Source organism: Colletotrichum spaethianum (assembly GCF_022836535.1).
Source record: "Colletotrichum spaethianum MAFF 239500 DNA, contig45, whole genome shotgun sequence".
In the NCBI taxonomy this organism is placed as follows: domain Eukaryota; kingdom Fungi; phylum Ascomycota; class Sordariomycetes; order Glomerellales; family Glomerellaceae; genus Colletotrichum; species Colletotrichum spaethianum.
The window spans coordinates 83,001-102,042 of NW_026054815.1; the positions used below are offsets into that span (position 1 = coordinate 83,001).

At 54.1% G+C, this 19,042-nt stretch overlaps 9 protein-coding genes across 9 annotated transcripts; 6 read left to right on the forward strand and 3 right to left on the reverse strand.

Annotated features, from left to right (window-relative positions):
- Positions 1-780: 780 nt before the first annotated feature.
- ColSpa_11307 (AB hydrolase superfamily protein) lies at positions 781-1,836 on the forward strand (the record flags this gene model as incomplete). Its single annotated transcript, XM_049277519.1, has 2 exons — positions 781-1,175; positions 1,224-1,836. The coding sequence occupies 2 exons, from the start codon at positions 781-783 to the stop codon at positions 1,834-1,836; spliced, it is 1,008 nt and encodes a 335-aa protein (XP_049133476.1).
- A 364-nt stretch (positions 1,837-2,200) lies between these two features.
- Positions 2,201-2,598, reverse strand: ColSpa_11308 (RutC family protein YjgH; the record flags this gene model as incomplete). Its single annotated transcript, XM_049277520.1, has 2 exons — positions 2,201-2,362; positions 2,437-2,598. 2 exons carry the CDS (start codon positions 2,596-2,598, stop codon positions 2,201-2,203), a joined length of 324 nt encoding a protein of 107 aa, XP_049133477.1.
- Positions 2,599-3,895: 1,297 nt separating this feature from the next.
- On the forward strand, positions 3,896-5,701 carry ColSpa_11309 (putative transporter; the record flags this gene model as incomplete). Its single annotated transcript, XM_049277521.1, has 5 exons — positions 3,896-4,091; positions 4,172-4,311; positions 4,612-4,890; positions 4,983-5,358; positions 5,418-5,701. 5 exons carry the CDS (start codon positions 3,896-3,898, stop codon positions 5,699-5,701), a joined length of 1,275 nt encoding a protein of 424 aa, XP_049133478.1.
- Positions 5,702-6,522: 821 nt separating this feature from the next.
- Positions 6,523-7,107, forward strand: ColSpa_11310 (uncharacterized protein; the record flags this gene model as incomplete). Its single annotated transcript, XM_049277522.1, has 1 exon — positions 6,523-7,107. The coding sequence occupies one exon, from the start codon at positions 6,523-6,525 to the stop codon at positions 7,105-7,107; it is 585 nt and encodes a 194-aa protein (XP_049133479.1).
- Positions 7,108-7,311: 204 nt separating this feature from the next.
- ColSpa_11311 (uncharacterized protein) lies at positions 7,312-9,119 on the reverse strand (the record flags this gene model as incomplete). Its single annotated transcript, XM_049277523.1, has 2 exons — positions 7,312-7,445; positions 7,502-9,119. The coding sequence occupies 2 exons, from the start codon at positions 9,117-9,119 to the stop codon at positions 7,312-7,314; spliced, it is 1,752 nt and encodes a 583-aa protein (XP_049133480.1).
- Positions 9,120-10,105: 986 nt separating this feature from the next.
- Positions 10,106-10,888, forward strand: ColSpa_11312 (UPF0655 protein; the record flags this gene model as incomplete). Its single annotated transcript, XM_049277524.1, has 1 exon — positions 10,106-10,888. One exon carries the CDS (start codon positions 10,106-10,108, stop codon positions 10,886-10,888), a length of 783 nt encoding a protein of 260 aa, XP_049133481.1.
- Positions 10,889-12,175: 1,287 nt separating this feature from the next.
- Positions 12,176-13,129, forward strand: ColSpa_11313 (uncharacterized protein; the record flags this gene model as incomplete). Its single annotated transcript, XM_049277525.1, has 1 exon — positions 12,176-13,129. One exon carries the CDS (start codon positions 12,176-12,178, stop codon positions 13,127-13,129), a length of 954 nt encoding a protein of 317 aa, XP_049133482.1.
- Positions 13,130-14,823: 1,694 nt separating this feature from the next.
- Positions 14,824-15,622, forward strand: ColSpa_11314 (xylanolytic transcriptional activator xlnR; the record flags this gene model as incomplete). The annotated part of the gene is made up of 3 exons (XM_049277526.1): positions 14,824-14,856; positions 14,961-15,401; positions 15,464-15,622. The coding sequence occupies 3 exons, from the start codon at positions 14,824-14,826 to the stop codon at positions 15,620-15,622; spliced, it is 633 nt and encodes a 210-aa protein (XP_049133483.1).
- Positions 15,623-16,229: 607 nt separating this feature from the next.
- ColSpa_11315 (O-methyltransferase af390-400) lies at positions 16,230-17,472 on the reverse strand (the record flags this gene model as incomplete). The annotated part of the gene is made up of 3 exons (XM_049277527.1): positions 16,230-16,576; positions 16,603-17,121; positions 17,181-17,472. 3 exons carry the CDS (start codon positions 17,470-17,472, stop codon positions 16,230-16,232), a joined length of 1,158 nt encoding a protein of 385 aa, XP_049133484.1.
- Positions 17,473-19,042: the final 1,570 nt, after the last annotated feature.

A 19,042-nucleotide genomic window follows, 5' to 3' on the forward strand; every position in this document is an offset into this window, starting at 1 on the left:
ATGCCGTGGTTGATTGTGAAATACGCAGAACAACTTCCTGCCTCCAGCCAATCAATCGCTCCGATATTCCCTACCAAAGCTTCCAATCTTGCATTATGCACATACAGCTGTGTGGGCAGCATCGCACGGAGGATTCCCTGTACGGGTGAAGGAAGGAAGGGAGGGCCAAGGGGGAAAGTCAGTTGTTAGAGGAGACGGTCAGTAATCAGCATTAGAGTCAAGTTCTGGCTCCATCGAATGTTGCTTCAAGGTACCTTCCTATCCGCTACGACGCTATTTACATTACCTCTTAAACCATAATTTCATTACGGGGCAAGTAAAGGGCAGATTGGGACACTAGCAACACTCCGATGCATGGTTGGTGTTAGAGTGCGAGTTAACAGTGTCCGATTCCAAGGCGGGGACAGCGGGCATCGTTACACAAACCGGCAAGCGCTGGCCCTGCACACTTCCTCCTTCTTGCAGCTCCACTCAACAGATAGTCACTCAATCTTCTAGAGCAGCGGATACGAGGAGCTCTAGGTGGGGGTCACTATACATGCAGATCACGAATTGGCTCAGACACTGGTACTCCCAGACCTCCGGCCTTCGGTGATCCGGACTGTTTCCCGAATCAGCTGCAAACATGCTGGCCCTGGCTTGGGGCACTTGTAGCAAGCCTGAACCCCCTCCAAAGTGAGTTTACTTAACACGCCAAACCGAGTCGCTGCACACCACCTGCACTCCCGATCAAGCACCCAGCGCAACAATCCAAATATTGTAGCCGTCAGATCAATTACAATGCCCGAGCCACCGTATCCTCTGCATTCGTCAGTTATCAACCGCATTAACCCGGAATACAAAGACTTTTACAACAAACACGTCTTCGACAAACAAGTTGTTCATCACCAACCTATTTCGACGTCTCGGGCTAGTGGCACTCTGATACCGGGTGCTGGGCCAAAGCTAGAGGTTGCAAGCTCCGAGGACATCACCATTCCGAGGAAAGAGACAAGTGGACCAGATATTTTGATTCGAGCTTTCACACCATTAGGCGAGCGACCTACTACAGGATGGCCCCTGTGCTTCTGGTTTCACGGTGGTGGATGGGTTTTGGGAAACATTGACACGGAGAACGTCATTGCTACGCATCTCTGCAATCGGGCAAAGTGTGTTGTCATTTGCGTGGATTATCGGTAGGTTAAGTAATTGCAACTAGGTGATTAGCCATTGACAGTTCCAAGGCTTGCTCCAGAGGAACCATTCCCTGCCGCAGTTGACGACTGCTGGGAGTCTCTTCTCTGGGCCATCTCCACTGGCGTCGACAAACTCAACCTCGACACCTCCCGTATCGCTCTTGGCGGCTCTTCAGCCGGCGGGAACCTCACAGCCGTCATGTGTCAGCGCATTAGCAAGCGGTCAGACATCCCGCCCATCGCTGTTCAGCTGCTCTCGGTACCCGTTGCAGACAACACCGCGACGGTCGACTCTCAGAAACCAGAGCACGCATCGTGGAAGGAGAACGAGTTCACGCCTGCCCTTCCCGCGGAAAAGATGATGTGGTATCGCTACCATTACCTGCCCGTCAAGGAGACCTGGGAGCATCCTGAGGCGAGCCCATTGCTCTGGCAAGGCGATTGGTCAAAGCTTCCTCCCGCGGTGGTCGTTGTGGGCGAGTTAGATGTTTTGCGAAGTGAGGGCGAGGCTATTGGCAAGAAGCTCCAAGATGCCGGGGTCCAAGTTGACTTACATTTCATGAAGGGACAGCCGCACCCGTTTATCGCTATGGATGAGGCGCTCGAAGATGGGAGAAGAGCCATTACTCTGTTTTGCGACAAGTTGGTGGACCTACTTTAGACAGAGGCAGTAGAAAATAGAGCTAGATAATGGCCTGGGCCTGAGATAGCAAGCATATCGTCACTATTTGAATCGTTTGAGCGTGACGGTCTTTGAACGACTACCACAATACGCAAAACAACACTTCTGCAGATGTGCTGGAACCTCACAAATCGGCCGGTTTATCGTTATTTTGTGTTTTCATTTTTCTTGTCTTTTTATCTTTTTATCTTTCCAAGGCTATGCACATTACTTCGACGTTTATAACACTGCTATGCACTCAATCTCAACGTCCACATTCAGAGGCAAAGTCTTGACCGCGACGCAACTAGATTGATCGGTTTTAGGATTAGCATATTTTGATGGAATTCAGGCCAAGCTCAACCTACGTTCTGGACGGCTTGACCTCGCCCCAGTACTGGCAGTAAATCTCGTTCATGGCAGCGAAGTCGTCCATGTTAGAGAGAAAGACGTTCACCTTGACAACCTTGTCAATAGTGGTGCCAGCTCCTTCAAGAACTGCAGTCAGATTCTTGATGCATTGGTGCTGCGGTAACATTAGCCGGTTTCTCTGCGACCGGATTCTCCCCAAACGCTAGCGATGCAGATCCATGCACATACTGTGTGAGCCTGGACGTCGCCGTCGATGATTTTCATGGTGACAGGGTCCATGGGAACGGCGCCGGAGCAGAAGACCATGCCATTGGCGATAATTGCCTGGCTGTAGATGCCGGGCAAGGGCTTGGGGGCCTTATCGGTAAGGACGGGGGTCTTGGAGGACATGTTGACTGCAGTGGATGTTGGCTGTTGTGGTGTGTAATGTGAAGAAGTATGGCGTCTTAGATCTAGGCGCGTTTGGGCTTATTCCAAGACCAACTTGAAAGAAGAGAAACCTTAACAAGTATGGTGAAGCACAAGTGTCTGGCGCGTCCGATGCACGAAGCTTGGGCGCTGTTCAGCGCTCCGTTCTCGGATGGTATCAACTGCCCGCGGGGAGCTGTGGGATTGTCCTATCAACCCCGCACCCTTGGTGGGACAGGTAGCTATCGCAACGTTTCAACACCCTAGACAGCCGATCGTTATCTTTTAAACTCACCACGCGTGGACCTTCTTCATCGTTTGTAAGGTTGCTACGTAGCGCACTGAGTCAAAGGTAGCTTCCATCAATCTACATAGAGCACCTCGCTCTCCGCGACATGACCCCCACGGACCGGTTCCCGCCGGCATCAACTCCGGTACCTTTCCTCTCGGCTAGGCACAACTTGCCATCGCCAGCCCCCGCCGGTATGGGGCAATGCGGGGTGCAGCTTGGTGATATGGCTGGTATCCAGTCATTTGGTCGTCGATATCGGCTCTTATCAAGCCGTAAGATTGCTATTGTCGGTGAAGTTCTACTCTTTGCGATTTCCATATCGGACATGTCGAAAAGCTCAAAGGAACTAAGCGTAGGTGCAAACAGATGTTCAGTTTGGTACGATTGGGGCCCGTTTAGCAAAGGCTTCAAAGGAGGCGTGGACCGGCAGGGCCGCGGACGTTACATTATTGCACGGGTCTGATAGAGTTGGATGCAGTGACCAATAGCACCGAAAATTGAATCTTAAATCTGCAACTGAACCGGAGTTGTGGTAGCGGTGGTTATTCCTATGTTCACAATGAATGAGAGCGACGAAACTCAGACGAGGAGAGCATGCCGACTGATCGCCCAGCCGTCCCGACCAACATGAACCTGCATATGCCCAACGGACAGGATATACAGTGAGCGTGCGATTAACTACGTCAGCTACCCCACTGTCGATATCACCCTTATCTTTGGCGACCAAGGAGCTCTGAGAACAGAGCCGCGAACCAGTCACAAGGGTTCTGCATGACCAGGATAAGAGATACGTTGATTAGAAAACAATGTGCTGATCAGCGAATGCGACACCAGCAAAAGTTTATGTATCCGAGGGACCCCCAACCGCGATAAGATGATCTCACATCTTGCGTTCACACATTCTGTAGTATCGACCAAGACTCGAACACTTGCTCGCTGCGTTCTCGAATCGGCTGATCACGAGTCCAAAAGAACCCGACATCCGTGATGGACGCTGCGAAAGACAATAAGATTTCGCCGACTTCGCAACCAGCGGGGTCGGTTCGAGATGGGTCTGTGGACGGGGACAACGGGAAGAGTCGCGAGTACGACGATGATGTAGTTCGGGTCATTGACAAAGCTGCCGAACGACGACTTTGCAGGAAGTTGGACTTCCATGTCTTGCCCGTCTTGGCTATAATGTGTAAGCTACCTGACCATCGGGCTGGCTCACTTGTAGATGTCGCCAAATAGAAGAGTAACGCTGCTGATATCCTCTGTTAGACCTGTTCAATGCGCTCGACAAAGGAAATCTAGGAAACGCAGAGACGGACGGCCTGAGCACCGATCTCAACTTCAAGGATGGCCAATACAACCTCATTGTCAGCATCTTCTTCGTGCCTTATGTGGCAGCAGCACCTTTCGTGGCCCTTATCGGCAAGAAATTCGGCCCTGCGACCATGCTGCCCATCCTCATGTTCGGTTTCGGCTCCATGACCATGCTCATGGCTGCGGCCCAGAACTTTGGCGGCGTTTTTGCTTTGCGGTGGTTCTTGGGCATGGCGGAATCGGCCTTTTTCCCACTGGTCATCTACTACCTGACCACGTTCTATCGCCGCGGTGAGCTGGCACGCCGTCTGGCTATCTTCTATGCAGCCTCCAACATTGTAAAGCTACCGATTCCCGCATGATTATTGTGGAAAATTGCCGCTAACATACGACAGGCCAACGCTTTCTCGGGACTTTTGGCATTCGGGGTGTTCCACATCACCAACACCAAGCTTTACCCTTGGAGGTGGCTCTTCATCATCGAGGCAACTGCAACTATACTCTTCGCCGCTTTTGCTTTTTGGTACCTCCCGCGAAGTGCTGCCGAAGCAAAGTTTCTTACGGCGGAAGAGAAAGAGTTGGCTCTTCATCGCGTTCGAGTTGACAGCTCCTCCATTGTTGGAGAGAAGATGAAGATTCGAGAGGCGGCCAAGGTTTTCAAGCATCCGACGACAGTAAGTCACTCCATGCGCGCATACTAGACTTAATTACCGCTAGCGGATAGTTTTTGGGCCTTTCCTTGGACTCTGAAGCTAATTGATTGCAGTATGGCTTTCTCGCCATCGAGATATGTCTCGGAGTTCCTCTCCAGAGCGTCAGTCTCTTCATGCCTCAAATCGTTCAGCGCCTGGGATACAGCACCATCAAGACAAACCTCTACACCGTGGCCCCCAACGTCAGCGGCGCCGCGATGCTTCTCATCCTCGCCTTCCTTTCCGACTGGCGCAAGCTCCGGTTCCCCTTCATCGCAATAGGGTTCTTGCTTACCTTCATTGGCTTCATTATCTATGCTGCCATTGATGACGTCGAAAGGGAAATTAAGCTTGCATACTATGCATGCTTCATGATGACTTGGGGAACATCTGCGCCTAGTGTGCTCTTGTCGACGTGGTACAACAATAACGTCGTCAACGAGAACCAACGTAAGTCTACGGTCTTTCACGGCTTTTCTGGGAAGCATCTACTAACATTGGCGCCTCAGGTGTGCTTCTGACTTCGATTGGTGTCCCGCTGGCCAATCTCATGGGACTTGTGAGCAGCAACATCTTCCGTAAGCCCGATGCCCCGAAGTACGCACCCGCTCTGATTACGACGGCTTGTTTTGGAGGAGTTGGCGCATTGTGTGCCCTCGCCCTGGGTTTCTTCATGGTTTGGGATAATAAAAGAAGGAACCGTGAGCAAGGTGTGAACTTGACTGCCAGCGACGTGTCAACCTCCAAGTTGGGTGATGGCCCGAAGAGCCCCAATTTCCGATGGTTCCTGTGAAGCTCTAGCTCTTTAGATGCAATATACCACTCTCATTCTGAGGTGCTGATACCAAGCCTGCTATCCTAAGTTTAGGTGCTAAGGTCTTCGTATAAAGTAATGGGGCGCCCTTCAACTGGCCCAGGCTTCTTATTTGCAATACAATTTGCATTACATGACGTGAGTGACTGGAGAAAGTAAGCTTCATACTCGCATTTGAAAGCAGAACTGTCCATGATAAGTGTTCGTCGAGTTGAACGGCTGAATTTCAGTTTCTTGTTATGAGGATGACACCAAGGCTCGAATATAGCATACCGATTGCTATCACGTTTATATACGGTCCACATCGCCAGGCGCGGCGGTCGATTACAGGCAACAAGCAAGGAACGCATGAAGGTATCGTTAGCTACCAGGAAGTAACAGCCACAGTAGCTATGACCTTGGAGCGGCGGTGAGTAGAAGATATTGCTTTCATCGAATTCCGAGAGCCGCCGCTTCCTATCAAACAGTCACTGCGTTGGTTCAAGACGCATCAACCTACAATCACGAAAACTAACCTACATTCACCTCACCAGTTCCCTTATCAAACATACATATATATTTATCTACAGGATGAACAAAAGTCTCTTTGGAAGCATTCATCAATTAGAAGCCCCGCCAAAGAGGAATGTCGACAAAAAAAGAACATTCATCAGGATTACACGAACCGCGGCACACATCGTCGTCCAACATCATGTCCGGATACGGAAGCAACCTCAACGGCTACGGCAACAACCCGTACAGCAACACGAACGGCTACACGAGCGGGCTCCCCCCCCCCTTCCCACACCCCAGCCGACGCAATGTCCTACATGGCCTCCCGCGTCGCCGCAAATCAAGCAGCCTACTCCGCTGCCTTCCCATCACCATCAGGCTACGCCGCCAACCGCGGCCCGATCTACGGCGATACCTATAGCCCGAACTCCGCCACCGCGATGGGCTTCGGCTACGGCAGCCGTCCTTCTACCTCCTACGGTCCGGGCAGGACAACCTGGAACGACGGCCTTTACTACCCCTCCGGCTCTCCAAGCGCGGATGCCCTGCGTGGCGCGGCGGACATGGCTGTCACAGCGGCACGTAGGGCGTGGAACCCGAACGGGTACATCCCCGGCGGCGGCGACAACGGCAGTGGCCCGAGTAGTGGGTTTGGCGATGGATGGGGAGGTCCCAACGGCCCGATCCCGATGGGCCTGGCGGGTTCAGGCTGGCCTGGTATTACGCCTGGCACTTCTTACGGCCCCACCCGTAACGCAAACGGACACAATGGGACGAATGGGCATGGGGATGGTAGTTACCAACGAAACGGCAATGCTTGGGGCCACGGAGGCTACAACGGCAATGCGTGGGGCCATGGCGGCAGTGGCAATGGTCAAGGCCCTCTGTCCTGAGAGCCTGGAGGTTGATGTGGTGATCTGTCTGGCGAGAGGTCGGGGAGACAAGAAAAGTGCGTTTGATAGAGACCAAAGTCAAGGCCGTTCATAAAAGCCCGGCAAGCATGCTACCAAAAAAAACCTTTCATGACCCGTCTCGGCAGAGCGATACAAACCATACTCCTAGAACAGCGCGGAAGCAGTACGCCGTGGTGGTATCTTCTAAGATAATGCATCGCCCGCCATCAAGGCAACAACAGTTCGTACAGCCGTCATTGGTCCCTCATTATCTTTAACAAGTCTCTCGAAAACCTTGGACGCTGCGGCCAGTGATCCGCGCTCATCGCCGCGATGCCCTGCGTGTTATTAGTCATCCTCCTCGTCAAGAATTCTTCTCCTCGGGGGAACTCACACTTCCCAGGCATGCCAATCATCAATCCAACCTTGCTCTGCGCCTCACCAGCCCAATCAAAATCAATCCTCCACTGTATTCTTAGACACGATGTTTCCTCTTTGACAGCATCAGGGATAGGAATCTCATAGGCGGTCCTTCCGAGATGAGGCAGTAATGTTGACCGCGACAGATTCTCAGTGCGGTGGTTTTCAGCAGCCGAGCCATCTGCATCCTGGTTGTTTGCTTCGTCGTCGTCGTCGTCTCTTCTCCTACGCTTCTTACGTCTCGTTCGTATTTTAGCCACACTTTGCACCAGCTTCTCCTTGTCGCCTAGCTCCCTCTCCAGAGTGTGCCAGACATTGGCACGCTCAATCGCAATGCGATACCATTCGGCCATCGCCCAGGTGACAATACTGATATTTCGTTTCATATGGGTATTGGAACCTCCTTGGGTAACCTTTTGGATAAAGGGGCCGACTTCGGCGACGGCCGCGGGGTCTAGGCGGGGCACGCTGAGCTCCGTTATCTGCAGGTTTTCCGTGTCGACCGTCATCTCTATCTTGGCCATGAACAACCCCACAGGATGGGCTGATCTGATGACAATATTGTGTTTACGCAGCAGAGGATCCGAGTCATTTTCTTTTGGCAGCATGTTTGTCGTCCCTGAGAACTGGAACGGGGTGAACGCCTGCAAATACGGAAGCTCATTGGCGGCTGACATTGCGACCGGATGGTGTGACGTCGGAGGAGGAAGGTCCTCCTCTTGTTCCTGGGCAGAGAGAAGCTGAGTCTGCCCGAGAGATCCGAATGACAGCCAAGACGTCGGGTTCATTGCCAGGTCGAACCACTCTTGCGCGGCATCTGGCTTGACCTCCTTTTCTGGGCGTACAAGATGGCGTCGCAGCAGGTCCAGTAATTGCTCCCGGCGGAACGTTGATAGAGGCTGCAGAGCACCTGATCGGAGGGATTGTGCCTTGCGCAGCCGCTCGTTCTCCACAGTCGCAAATTCTAAGTCCGCCTCAAGCTTCGCAATTTCCGCTTGCAACGCGTCTCGTGTTTCTTTGAGTTCCGAGTTCCGGTCCGGTACCGAGATTCCACGAGCTTCGTGCGTACCTGAGGGACCTTTCGTCGACCGCGTCCTCCGCGCCATCCTGCTCGGACTCTTCTCCCGTACAGGGCGCTGCATTGCCTTCTTGAAAGGGTCTTTTGTTGTCTGCGTAATCTCAGGTGGGCGGAGAGGCGGTTGTTTCAGTGGCGAGCTCTTAGACGGTGAAGCAGTACGCCGTATCCGTTTCGACGGCGTATCGTGGATGCCCAGGGGAGGTGTTGTGACCACAGGATCAGCCTGTCCCCTTTGCGTCGGCGTTGGTGGGAGCTCGGGCTCGTCGTCGGGCTCTGGTTCGGGAGGCGGTGCTCTTGCAGGAATGACGCCAGTCGGCGGCGTACGATTGATAACGCGCCCGGCAAATGGATTGAACTCTTCATCGTCTGGTTCGGGGTCGGGGAGTGGCCTAGGATTCGGCAGGCCGCCTGACCGGCGTGGTCTAGACGCCAGCGCACCGCTGAGTCTGGATCCTGGGATACGTCGTGCGGGCGAGCCCATGTTCTGAGATTCGACAGCTGTCGAGCCCGACATGTCACTCCGCGGACGCGCAGGCCCTCTCTCTAGGAAACGTTCGGCCTGGCCCCCGGCTTGGGCGGCAGACCCCTCTCCGGCAACATTCTGTGTAGATTGTGTTGCTGGATTGCTGCTACCAGTCTTTGCTGGACTCAGGCTTCTACTCCTTCGTCTTAGGATATCGGGATTCGATCGTGCCAAGCTTGCTCTCGTTGGCGACGCGAAAGAAGGCCTTTGCGGAATCCTGCTCCGTGGTGGGGGAGGGTCGGGGGGTGTGGTCGAGCCGTTATTGTCGTTGTCGTCGTCGTCGTCGCGTTGACTTCCGAGGCGTGGCGAAATCCTCCGGCGCTTGGGGGCGGATTCCTCCATATTCTCGCGTCGTCGTAGGCTCTATTGAAGCATTTTGGCGCGGTTTGTTGGCATTCGAAGGTGTTTTACAGTCATGGGCTTCCGATGTGGGCTGCATGCGCGATGCACTGGTCGGGTGGCTTTACTATGAGGTAGCTGGAGCGCGTTTGTGTACATGCGACCCCACCGCCTTCCTCATTGGGAGTGACACGCCAAACCAAGCAGGGAAAGGCGTTGTTGAACATGGTGAACGCTCCTCAGCCAAAGTTTCGAGAAAGCTTCTCGAATACTACCTGGACTCATCCTCCAACAGAGATCAAATAGATTATCTTCTTTTTGAATTCATTTCAGAATCATTGAGTCTTTTTCTTCTTTTTCTTTTTTTCCCTGCAGTCTGTTTGGTCCGTTCGCTTGTATGAGGCTCCTTCTGGGTCCTTCGCAGGCGCAACACGAACGCACGTGATACCAAAACTTGATTATTACATAATCAAGAATCTGGACCGATGACGTCCGCGGCTATGACCGCATTCCAACTGCCCGGGTCCTTTTACTCTCTTTAGTGATCGCAGGCCTGCGTCGCTCAACCCCCAAACAAGGTCCAATACCCGGCTTCAACCTCCCAGAATTGGACCAACGTCTACGAAGCACCACCCAAAATGTCCTCTCCCGCCAGATTTCTCCCCCGCCTACGGCCTCTCGTGCCACGCGTTAGCCGCATGCCTCGCAATGCCTTCATCACCAGCCAGTCGCAAACTGGCCCTGCTCCGATCGAGCCCTCCAAGACCCAAGCACACCCGCTGGGCGCATACTACGAGGCGATCCTTAACGACCCCCAACCGATTCCCGATGTGAAGCCAGAGGAGCCCCCCTCCTCCTCCGTCCACAAGCAGGAGCATGGCCGTAAGACGTCGCCTCCCTCCCCAGACCCAACCCCGGAACCCGTTGCTGAAGCTCAATCCGCACAGCCGGTGCCGATGCCGCCGCCTAAAACCGCGGCTGAGAAAGCCGCCATCATATTCGGCTCACCCCTTGCCGGTCCTGCCGCGCGCGCGCAGCGTCTCAAGGAGCTGCGCCAGAAGGGCAACATAATAGCCGGCATCCTTGTGCCTCCGCGGCCCGAGGAGCCGGATCACTGTTGCATGAGCGGGTGCGTCAACTGCGTGTGGGAACAGTACAGGGAGGAGATGGAAGAGTGGTCGGCAGCAAACGCCGAGGCACAACTGAAGTTACGGCAACAAAAGGGTGCGAGCGATTCAATTACCATGGACGACGACGGCGGCGGTTCCGAGACCAACTGGGTGCCCAAAGACCCCAAGATCGCCAAGAACATGTGGGATGAGAAGCTATATAACGATGTCCCTGTCGGCATTCGCGAATTCATGAAGACGGAGAAGAAGCTGAAGGAAACACACCAAAAAGAGGGAACGCAGGGCGGTTGAGGATTACGGAACTTGATTTGCCCTTCCTTCTTGCTCTTTCGTCTCATAGCCTGCGCCGGAGTCATCAGTCATAGAACACCCTCATCGGCGTGTCTCTTAGACGTGTTTTGAAACTTTGAATATTAAACATCTTCTCTATACACAGCTTAGCCTCGAGGGTTCGAGCAAGCTTCGCTGGCGGACATGCGAAATGGTGTACCTGGGCATGACTCCATCTAACAACATTTGCCAGGGGTAGCATCCTCTTGGTAGAGAATGCCCCAACTGGACGAACCTTCATCCCGAGAGTACATGGCGGTTGTGTTCATCAGTCAAGCATGTGTCCTGAAGATCAGCTATTGAAATACCACTCGGGCAACTGTGCTTCTATGCTGGGTTAGGGGTATAGCAAACCAAGGCATTCGGTCCTGTAGTACAGTGGCTCGCCTGCAACTAGAGCATTGTTCCCTTTAGACCGTGTTTCCCTATTCGAGGCATCTTCGATGTGCTTCCAGCTTTTTCCTCAATATGCCTGGTATCATCGGGTCAAGATACATACACGAGCACCCCACCTTTGTAACGAACAACCCAATCCTCCGGCCAACAAACACTTGAATCAAGGTGCCTTGTTTCTCTTTTGTCATCTTCTGTTTCCCTATCACTGCCTACATGGTGTTCAATCGATCGCTATCTCATACACCGCTGCTGCTATTAAACGGCCTTCTATCTTTCTCTCCTTTCTTTGTGTCGACTTTGCCCGCTATTTTCGCCATCGCGCACTTGCTCTCAAAGCCTCTCCCACCCACCACTTGCCGGCTCTATTCATCATTTTCACTTGTTATATTAGTCTCGCCGGCCATCTGGGTGGTCTTCCTTGCTGTTTTCATTGTCAGTGTCTCTGTCAATCAAGTTGGTGCCCCTGAGTTCCTCCCTTAGCTCATGTCATTGTCACTCTTATCCTATACCGTTAGCGTATTGTTTGCGAGTATACGTGATCCAATGATGGGACGGAATAACGACTAACGATGACGAAGCAGTCGAGGTAAATATTTCTTCCTTTTGCATTTGCTGACCGAGCATCTCATAGCGCCCGAGCTGTTAGTGATGGGGTCATGAGAGAACCCAAACCGCCGTTTTGAACACCGCCTAGAACACGGATAGCATAAGCACTCGACGAGGCGAGGTTTCCAGTACGGATGCTTGATACCGACGACTAAGCACCCACAAGTGGCTGATCACCTTTAAAAGGGCTGACCTCGATTGATTACTTCCCTCTTTCTGCCATCAGCAACCAGGTCCCTATTGAACATGGCCCCCAAAGCCCCCCTCATCCCGATGCCAGTCATCCTCGAGGAGGATGAGGAGTGGGAAGACGCATCCTCCTCGGATGATAACAACACCGGGGACGACGAACATCTCTCGCCCCCTCCGGGACTCCTCTTCCCTCAGGAGGCCGCCCGACAACCCCCACCGCCCACCCACGCGCCGCGCCTTCGCCTCATGTACCACTCACAGACTTGGGACACCCAGATCTACATGCTGAAGGACGGCAAGGTCCTCAAGGAGCGCGCGTCCTACGCTAGGCTCTGTCAGGGGTACTTTGGCGCCGTCGAGATGTACCAAATGCTCCGCCACTGGTTCCGCCTGCTCCCCGAGCAACTCGAAGATATCCTCGGCAAGAACCACCCCTACATCTCGCGCGTCGCGATCGCCGCGGCGCCTCGCCAGCACATGCTCATCAGAAGCAGCGGAAGCTCCGACCATCTCCCCGACCAGCTCGTCGAGCCCTTCCCCGAGATGAATGGCCGTCTCGTCATGGAACGCGTACGGCCGATCAAAGCCGCCGTCATCCGCGTCATCATCGACAAGATCATCAACCCCACCTACCAGCGCAGGGCCATCATGATTCCTGAGAACTATAACCTCCACCCCAAGACCTGGCTCGGCTTCGAACAGCCGGCCGCCGTCAAGGAGATGCTCCGAGATCACCCTAACCTCTCGACGCGCCCTGCGTACCTCGACCAGCTCCTCAAGTTCATCGGCCGCCCCGGCGTCCTCGAGCTCGCGCGGGAGATGGGTACTGCGCTAGCAGTAATCCACTACGACCTGAAGAAGGACGCGCGCAACATCAAGTTCCGGATCGGCTACAACCACACGCTTGACAAGGCCAAGCTCTGGGTGTGCGGCCTGGGCAGCATGGCGGGCTTGAAGGTCAACGAGAAGCGGGACGGGTTCGTGGGAGATCCAGCTGGCTATGTCTAGGAGAACGAGCGCTTCTACCCGCGTCCCGGCGTCGGCCCCGGCGTGTTTGACGCGTTTTGGGCGGCATACGTTTTGGCGAGTGAGGGGATATTGCACTGGCGGGAGGGGATTGCGCCCGAGGGTTCGCACAAGGACACTGAATTGCGGAATTTGATGATGAAGGTGTTACTTGAGCGTCTGGATAGCCTTTAGGCCCTCTGGAGTCGACCTAGGATATTGAGGAAAATGCGACGCCACTGAGGAAGACAGACAGTGCCCCTAAGACAAGCGGCAGGACTCGGGTTTGATAGTGCATTGAACCAATCGAAAGCGATCGTAACAATTGCATGTCCAGATGTGGCCGGAGCCATCACATTGATTCCTCTCCCTGGAACATCGTCACATTCGTGCTCTCGCATCAGGCCATAGCGGCACAGGAGCACTGTGTTAGTTCTTGCCACTGCAACGTCACTCAGACCGAAGCCATGAGACTACGGAAATGGGGCAACACCAGGATGAGAATTCAGATCGAGCATCGTGCATCGCGCAAGAAAACGCTGGCCTGGCGTGGCCATCGATTAGTTGAAACACAGTCGTAATGCTTACATGAACCGTTTGTTACATTTCCTCAGCTCAGGAAAGGTGAAGTCGTTTGGCTCGACAGCTTGCCGCCAGCTTGACTGACCGCTTATCAACTCGCCCACGGCAGAAAGTAGGGTGGATATGGAGCTTGGACCAGCATGTCATCAAGGCCGGCGGTATCTCACTCACATCGTCCTAGAGGTTGACGCAGTGTCGGTTGGTCAGCAAAGATGGCAATAAGTCCTGGCACTGAACGGTTGCTCAGGTCGACTCACCCGAGCCAAGCTTGGATTTTGACTTGCCCTACATGTTGAAGGGCCTAAAAATTATCGTGAAATTCTGGGTGACCGGGGAAAGCAGAAAATTCAGTGACAGACTAGCGCCCTGCTCAGGGATCCGGGGTGTAGGTGGGATTAGGCAAGCCCTGCAATTCCTCCTCTGTAGATCTCTCATTGGCTCGAGAGTCTGGGATTGGAGATTTTTCACCGAGGACACGGCGGATTCCGACACACCGGTGAAGAAACCGGTCAGGGTCCTCCGGTCAACAGCCACTCACGTGCCGCCGGTGAATGACTGACATGCGGGGCGTAGCATTGAGGTCCACGTGCATGTGGGGGCAGGCAGGTTCAGTGTCGTCGCGGGGCTCGGGGCTCGCCAGACAAAATTTCTCTCCCGCGCCTGCCCTGCCTACGCCTACTGTGCCCGGTGACAGGTGCGTGCATGTACTATGTACAGTACATCCCCAAAGGCGCATGGCGGGGTCATTTCCCTCCTCGGGGCGGTTGACGGATGGGCGGATGGAGGGGTCACTGTGGCAGCCTGGCGCGCGCGCGCATCTTCTCTTTTTTTTTCTCTCCTCCTCTGAATAGCGGCACTCCTGGCGGAACTTTGGTCCCATCCTCCTCCTACTTAAGCTTGTTTCTAGTCGATTTCACTCTTCTGTATATTGCCTTCCCCCAATATATACGATCCCTTTTCTTTCTTCTTCCTTCTCCGACTCGACCAGACATCCACCTCATCTGAGTCAAAGAATATCTCCAAATCTGCACAAATCCGCATCTCCTACCCCGCAGTACATTCTACCCGTCGCCGACCGAGTTCGAGTCAAAGAAACCCCTCCAAACACCGCAAAAATGGTTGAGAAGCTCTACGTCACGTACAACGATGTATGTCATTCATCTCCTCCCGCTTGCTTGCGCCCTTGCTTCCACAGTGACACCATGTACGCCGCGAACATGCTCGACTGACGTCCCGCTTCCTCTCTCTCCAGGTCCACAAGCTCTGCCAGGAGTCCGCCGTCAAGATCCTCGAGACCTTCCAGCCCCAGCTTATTATCGCCATCGGCGGCGGCGGCTACGTCCCTGCCCGTATCCTACGTTCCTTCTTGAAGAAGCCCGGCAACCCCAACATCCCTATCCAGGCCATCGGCCTCTCCCTCTACGAGAGCCTCCCCGAGACCTTTGGCGGCAACGCCACCCCTGGCGTCCCCGAGGTTCCCGGCACAAAGGTTACCCGCACCCAATGGCTTGACCTCAACGCTATCGGCGACATGGAGAACCTCGTCGGCAAGCGCATCCTGATCGTCGACGAGGTCGACGACACCCGCACCACCCTCGAGTATGCTGTCAAGGAGCTCGAGAAGGACGTCGAGGCCGCCAGCCAGCGCCTCGGCAAGGGCCAGAAGACTGAGTTTGGCATCTTTGTCCTGCACGTCAGTCACACCCTCCCTCCCCCGCGCCCCTGCCTTAGGCGGCTGATGTTGACACTCCACAGAACAAGGACAAGCAGAAGAAGGGTACCCTGCCCGCGGAGATGATGAACTCGGGCCACTACCTCGCTGCCCGTACCGTCGGCGACGTCTGGATCAACTACCCCTGGGAGGCCATCGACATTGACGAGCACGACCGCAACGCCGCCGAGCAGAGAAAGTAGAGGAGCGAAGGACGCACACACGCATACGAGTGACGAGAGAGGGAGAGAGGGAGACGTCGTAAACGCAGGAGCGTAGAGGGTAGACAAGGGGCTTGAGCGAAAGGGAGCCAGCCGGGGCGTAAAAAAAGGATACCAAGACGGGCATGTCGTCGAGCTTGCCCGCCAGCATACACACTACCAATGATATTTCAGTTGCTCACACCTGGGTCTCGCAGGCCCAATACTATCGCTTTTGGAACGATGGTCATCCTGCGTTCCTGCAAACTAATTTTGCAAGTCGGGTTTGCCATCTGCTCCTCAAACTCAGTCACCCCTCGGGACTGTGGAGATGCCCTAGTCCTGCCTGTCATCCCGGCATCTTACAGGAACGACCGGCTTACTATGATCACTATGCTCATTCTCCCGGAGTTTGCGGCTGAGAATGTCCTAGCGCATGAGCCAGAACGATGGCAACAAGTTCGATACGCGCGTAAACAGGGCCCGTTCGGAATATGGTTCATTTTCATATATTAACGACCGAACGAGACCTTATTGCTAGCAGGTTTGCTAAATGCTACAGGAAATCCAACTTCATGAAAAACCACCCAGTTCATCGTCACCATGCCGTTCACGCCAGTTCCGTCTCGATGACACTTTCAACCGCCTGCACTGGCCTCCAAATCTTCACCACCCGCAGGCCCGCGCTCGCAATCAGCTCACACCACTGTCCCTCCGTCCTCTCCGCCGACGCCAGCTCCGCCATCATGATCATATCCGTCGCCGTCACCTTGCACAGCGGTTCCTTCTCACTAATCAGGCTCTCGTGGATCAGCAGCTTCGAGTACCCCCCCTCCATGGCCTCGGCCGTCGTCCGCAGAATTTCCACGGCCGTCGGGTCGGGCCAGTCGTGCAGCACGTTGTGGAGGAAGTACGCCCGCGCCCCGCGAACGGGCTGCGGCGTGAAGAAGTCGTAGGCTTGGATCGTGAAGGCCGAGTCCGACTTGACGCCTTGAGAAAGTCGGGGAGGTCTTGGAGGATGAGGTTCCGCGCAGGCACCTGCGGGTGGCGGAGATGGAACTTTTTCAAATCGTGCCGCCTGCCGCCGCCAATGTCCACCACCAGCGCCCGGCACGGGTGCGCCCCGTCAACGAGCCGCTCCGTGGAGTACACGTTTGGCCACGCCGTGAGGTTGTCGCGCGAGTGGCACTCCATGACGTCGTTGAAGTCGGACGTCAGCAGCGGGTTCGTGCCGACGTACTTGAAGAAGACGGCGTCCGGGTCGCCCTGCCAGCGCTGGAAGTTGCAGTTGTTGCGGTCCGTCGGGTTCTTGTACACCGTCTCCTTGAGGAAGTACGGCAGGCTCCGGAACATGGGGTTCGTCAGCTCGCCATAGAAGCCGCCGTACATGGCCAGCAGCGGGGCGTCCTCCCCGAGGGCCCGCGCCCACGGCGTACGGGCGTAGGTGTCGATGTCAGTTTCTATGACGAGGCGCTGGCCTGCGATAGCACGCATCATGCGTCCTGTTCATGGGCAGTCAATTAGCTGTTTTGCTGGGAGGGGCTCTAGGTTAGGCACGTACGTATGAGAAGGGCATCGGCGCCGGTGGTGAGCTTTGCAAGCTCGTCACAGGTGACAGGCCCCCCACCAGCTTCATGCCACTTCTCAAAGACGCCAGCATCAATCAGGGTCTTGATGGCGGCATTGCCTCCGCCCTTGACGACAATGTGGTCCCACGCGATGTCCCACGGCGTCTGGACCTTGCGCAGGGCGTCGTAGAGGGCGTATCGCGCGCGTATCCTCTCGGCGTTGTCCGTGAAGGCTTCGCCGTTGATGTCTTGGAGACTTGCTATCAATGCGTCAGCATTTGCCATGGTTATGGGTATGTGATGAGACCTTGAGAACCCGGGCGAGAGTGTTGAGGATTGACGGGCTCACGGGGACTAGCCCACGAGAGCAAGGCTTTATCACATTCTACAAAAAAATACTCGCCAAGATAGGCGACAATTACGAAATGGCAATGGTTCTTTGCAACAATCGTCAAACCCTTCGCAGACGCGCTCCAACAGCGTCACATAATTTCCGAGATGCAGTTGAAAGGCACAGCAGAGCAACCATTGCACAAAACACGCTTGTATAGACGCCGTGGCGGATGTCTCCATCCTTCGCTGAAGGGTTGATCCAGACCAGGAAGAGTCGTCGTGTTGACAGGGTCTGATTCGACGGGTTCGGGCCGCGTTCTGGGGCACCATGGGTGCAGGGGAGGCCCCTCGAGCGGTTTGGCCGTTGGAAGAGATCAGTTGGGCACATTGCGCAGCGAGGCCTAGCAGTATGGGACCAGAATTTCCCAGCCTGCCTATAACGAGAGCCCATACCCCCGTCTGCTGGGACCTGAGTGTTGGAGGTGCTGCTTCGACCTGCCAAAGATGGCAATTCCTGTTGATTCTGACAGATTTCGGGTGGCGAGGTTGACATGGGTCGGGTTGGCTGCTGAAGGGGGTTTGGTGGGCTTCTGTGTGTTGTTGGAACTAACATGTCGACTGCAGAAAATTGACAGTAGACTAGATTGAGCTCTCTGTGGGGTAATTGTCATGAGAAATGTCTGAAGCCTATTCTGTCCTTGATGTTGATTGCTCCTATCCCCTGTGCCGCAAGCTGCTTCTTTTAGGTTTCTTCTTATCTTTTATTGAACACAAGAATAATAAATGGAAGAAGCAGCAAAAAGCTCCAGAGCTAAGAGTTAGCTTCCCTTGGTTCAACTTGCTCCTAAGAGAAGATGCAAACAAGAACATTGCATCTAAAGAAGCCATATTGAAGTATGGATCAACAACACTGTGGAAAGGCCCCGAACGACAGCCCCCATATGCCTTAAGTCAAGATTGAACAACTCGTTGAAAGCTGCATAGACGCCATCATGTATTTCCAATCAACAGTAGACAGCAACATGTAGCTTTAGAGCTGAATTAATCTCAACTCTAGAGTTTGCTGAGACTCATGATCAAATCTAGAATGTAAAGAAAAATGCTGCGCCTTTCGCAATTTCGCTCAACTTTCAACAATTTATAAAAGCTAAGGAGTATTGTTGATTCAACAAACAGTATAGATATAGACACTGGATATCAATTGATCTGAGGTTCCGGCTCCTCGGGCTCCTCGGGCTCCTCGGAAGCCTCAATTTTTAGTATCAAGCAAGATGGTATAACATCATGACAATTTTCGGTAAGACCATATCCTCGTCGTCCCCTTATGAGAAACAGTAGCAAAGCAACCCCTAATCGGGCTCGCCGCCATGTCAGTAAGTGAAGTTTCGTGACACTGTAATTCGAGTTGAGTTGCACCGGTATGAGGATCCCAGAACTGTACGGTACCATTCTTCAAACCTGATATGACCCAGGCGCCATCAGGGGTAGATGCAACAGAGACGATGCAGTTCTGCGCCACACA